This window comes from Chrysochloris asiatica, unplaced genomic scaffold (assembly GCF_000296735.1).
Source record: "Chrysochloris asiatica unplaced genomic scaffold, ChrAsi1.0 scaffold00106, whole genome shotgun sequence".
In the NCBI taxonomy this organism is placed as follows: domain Eukaryota; kingdom Metazoa; phylum Chordata; class Mammalia; order Afrosoricida; family Chrysochloridae; genus Chrysochloris; species Chrysochloris asiatica.
In genome coordinates, this window is record NW_006408624.1 from 1,660,105 (window position 1) to 1,663,439 (window position 3,335).

A 3,335-nucleotide genomic window follows, 5' to 3' on the forward strand; every position below is an offset into this window, starting at 1 on the left:
ATCTAGGAGTCCTGGTGTGGTGCATTGGACTGCAAAGTTGGTTTGAACCGCAAGGTTGACGGTTCAAGCTCACCAGCCGCTCCTCAGAAACCCTATGAAAGGTCACTATGGGTCAGAACCACTCGGCACTTAACAACATTATGAATCTGGGCCTCTCATTACCTGCAATCTTTGTCATTTATCCAAACAATTTGTTCAACTGACAAAACAGCTAAATTATCTACTTAGGACTATTATGTATAAGTGATTATTAAATTCCTCAACAAACAGAAAAAAATCATCAAAACATTTAATCACTTAAAACACAAATCCACATTAGGAAATTATATTTTAAGATATATATATAGATATAGATATATAGATCTTAAAATTTTAACACAAAATTATAGACTTTGATAATATACATGTTGCCATTCTTTCTCTTTTACTAATTTTTCTATCCTTGGTATTAAAGACGTGACTGCAAGTCTTAGGGCTGGACCAGAAACCAACAGATTTCTTTGTTTTGACTTCCTCAGAGCTGAAAATGTAGTGTCACATAAATAAATTGTTGAAAAAGGTAATAAAAGTTTCATTGCCTTTTCATGGAGTTCTGGATAATTTGTCTTAACATTTATCCAAGACTGAGTTACAGACACTGAGTTAAATATTGATTGTAATTCTAAATCTGAAGATAACTGGTTTAGCTTTTCTTCTTCAAAGTTGGTGAGAGTGCTATTTTGGTGATTCAAAAAAGAATTAGTTATCCATAAATATCCTGAGCGAGCATAAGTCTTCTGGTGGGTAACAGTCCTTAAACATTTGAGAAAGTCTTTCCAGGTGCTCAAAAATAATGTTTGTGATGCTTCTCATATTTAAATCTGATGAGTTTGAGAATTCAGAAAATGAAGGGAACATGTCATAATCATTTTCCTGTGTGCACTTCAACCACATTTTCAACTTTCTCTTAAACATATCAATTTTATTATAAAAACTAAAGAGAGTAGTCATAGTGCCTTAAAGACTTAAGTTTAAGTCATTTATAAATGAAAATATATCTGATAAATAGGCCAGCTTTGCAACCCAGTCCTCATCATGAAAACATTTAGCCAAACTGGAATGTTTTTTATTTAAAAATATTTCAATTTCATGTCGTAATTGAAATAATCTTGTTAAATCCTCCCTCTCGATAGCCAACGAACTTCAGCATGAAGTGGTAAATTCACATGCTCACACCCCATATCTTCACACAAAATTGTTAACATTCGTGAATTCAGTGTATTGCTCTTGATAAAACATAAAATTTGTGCTGACTGTAAAAGAATTTCATGTAAGTGTGGAGACAACTTTTCAGCTGCTAAATGTTCATGGTGAATAAAACACTGAGTAAATGCCACTGTATTCATAGCAACTTCCTGAATTTTCACCCTTAAACCAGAATACCTGCCAGTCATGCTTGCAGCCCCATCTGTACAGAGACCAATACAATGTTTTCAATTCAGAGATTTACTATTAACATATTTATTGATTAGTTCAAATATTTCAAAACCAGTTATTTGAGATGGTGTTTCAATGCAACATAGTAATTCTTCTTTTAAATCATTACAATCATAATCAATAAAACGAATATAGCACAAAAGAAGGGTGATATTTGAGATTTCTGATGTCTCATCTATTTGAAGGGCAAACCATTTTGACTCTCTGACTTTTTGAATCACCTGATCTTCAATGTCTGCAGAAAGTTCATCAATCCTGTGTCCAATCATATTATTAGAATGAAGGATAGTTTTCATTTTGCCTCCAGCACTTGAACCCAAAACTTCTGAACACATGTCTACCAAATATGGTTTTATTAATTCTTCAGCAATGGAAAATGGCTTCTTGCTGGCAGCAATTTAGAAAGCAATTAAATAAGAAGCTTTTACAAGAGACTTTTCAACTAGTAAATACTTCTTTAATGAACTATTTTGACATTCCATTTCAAGAGATTTTTGTTCCAAAAAATCTACTGGTTTGTTTTCTAATTCTGAATGTTTTGTCCTCAAATGATGAGAGAAATGTGCTGGCTTCATGTTTTCACTGGATAAGATTTCTCCACAAATGACACATTGTAGTCTCAGTGAACTTTCTTTCGGTCCAGAGGACATAATAAAGCCAACTTTTAAATAGTCAACATCATATGTCTCAAAACAACCTCCTTTGTTTTTCTTTGCAGGTGGAGAATCAAGTTCTGCTTTATTTTTCTCGTCGGGCAGAGGTAAATCTGAATGAAATATTTGAATCACTGTTATTTTTCAGGTACAAATCAGCAACATTCCCCATACCTTTAAAATTTCTATTCTGTCACTATTTACATTTATCAAAAGAGTACACTGATAAAACATAAGCCATATACCTCTATGATGCCATTTTAAAAAAATGAAACCAACTGTCATCTACTCATAGTAACCCTGTATAGGGTTCCTGAGGCTGTAAATCTTTAAAGGAGCAGAAAGCCTCATCCTTCTCCCACAGAATGGGTGGTAGTTTCGAACTGTGACCTTGAGGTTAGCAGCCCAACTCATAACCATTGTGATACCAGAGCTCCTTACATACTATGTAATGTAACTATACATAAAAAATTAAACCATTCCAGATACATTAAAACATCTTTAATTTAATAATACAATAATGATAATGTTTTGCTGTGCACTGCAAAATAGCAACCATTTGTTATTACAAACTATTGTATGTACCTCAGATTTTTAATATAATAAACTTTACAGAGGTTGGGACCACACACATAAATGCAGTGGTCAGACATTGCCCTAATGGACATTATGCAGCATATAACTGTATAATATCAATTCATGTATGCAAATAGTGTATCATTTTTTACAGGAATAAAAAATAATCAGATTTACTGAAGAAGGAAAATAGGATTCCCCTGACTTCTAGCCAACAGAAAGGCACCCTACATAAAAACCCATGATTACCTGTTGACATACTAAGCTTTAAAATTATTAACAAAAACAATAATAAAAGATGTTTGTAAAGAATAAGCTATTAAGGAATATGAAGGTATTGGGACTTAAAGTAGGAGGGCAAGTCAAAAAGTATTTCTATAAATTCATAAAAACTTATTAAACAAAAATATCAAAATGTGAGAGAGGAACGCACAAATAGAATGTGGGACCTTATCCAGAGAAGCAGCAGCACCAGAGATGGAGGCAGAGATGGGGGCATAGAGAACTCTAGATTCATCAGCTAAGAAGAGGACTAAGAACTGGTGGCCAGGAGCGGACTTGCAGAATGTACCCTTTGGAGATGTAATTTATTATATATGCCTGAGTGGGTTTTTTTGTTTGTGTGTTTTT

The 3,335-nt window shown here is 33.4% G+C and overlaps 1 protein-coding gene across 1 annotated transcript in view; it reads right to left on the reverse strand.

The window, feature by feature from the left end:
• Positions 1-1,472: 1,472 nt before the first annotated feature.
• ZMYM6 (zinc finger, MYM-type 6) overlaps positions 1,473-3,335 on the reverse strand; it is a 30,080-nt gene continuing 28,217 nt past the window's right edge. The window contains 1 exon segment of the mRNA XM_006878248.1: positions 1,473-2,242. Within this exon segment, the coding sequence (XP_006878310.1) occupies positions 1,473-2,242 (770 nt within the window).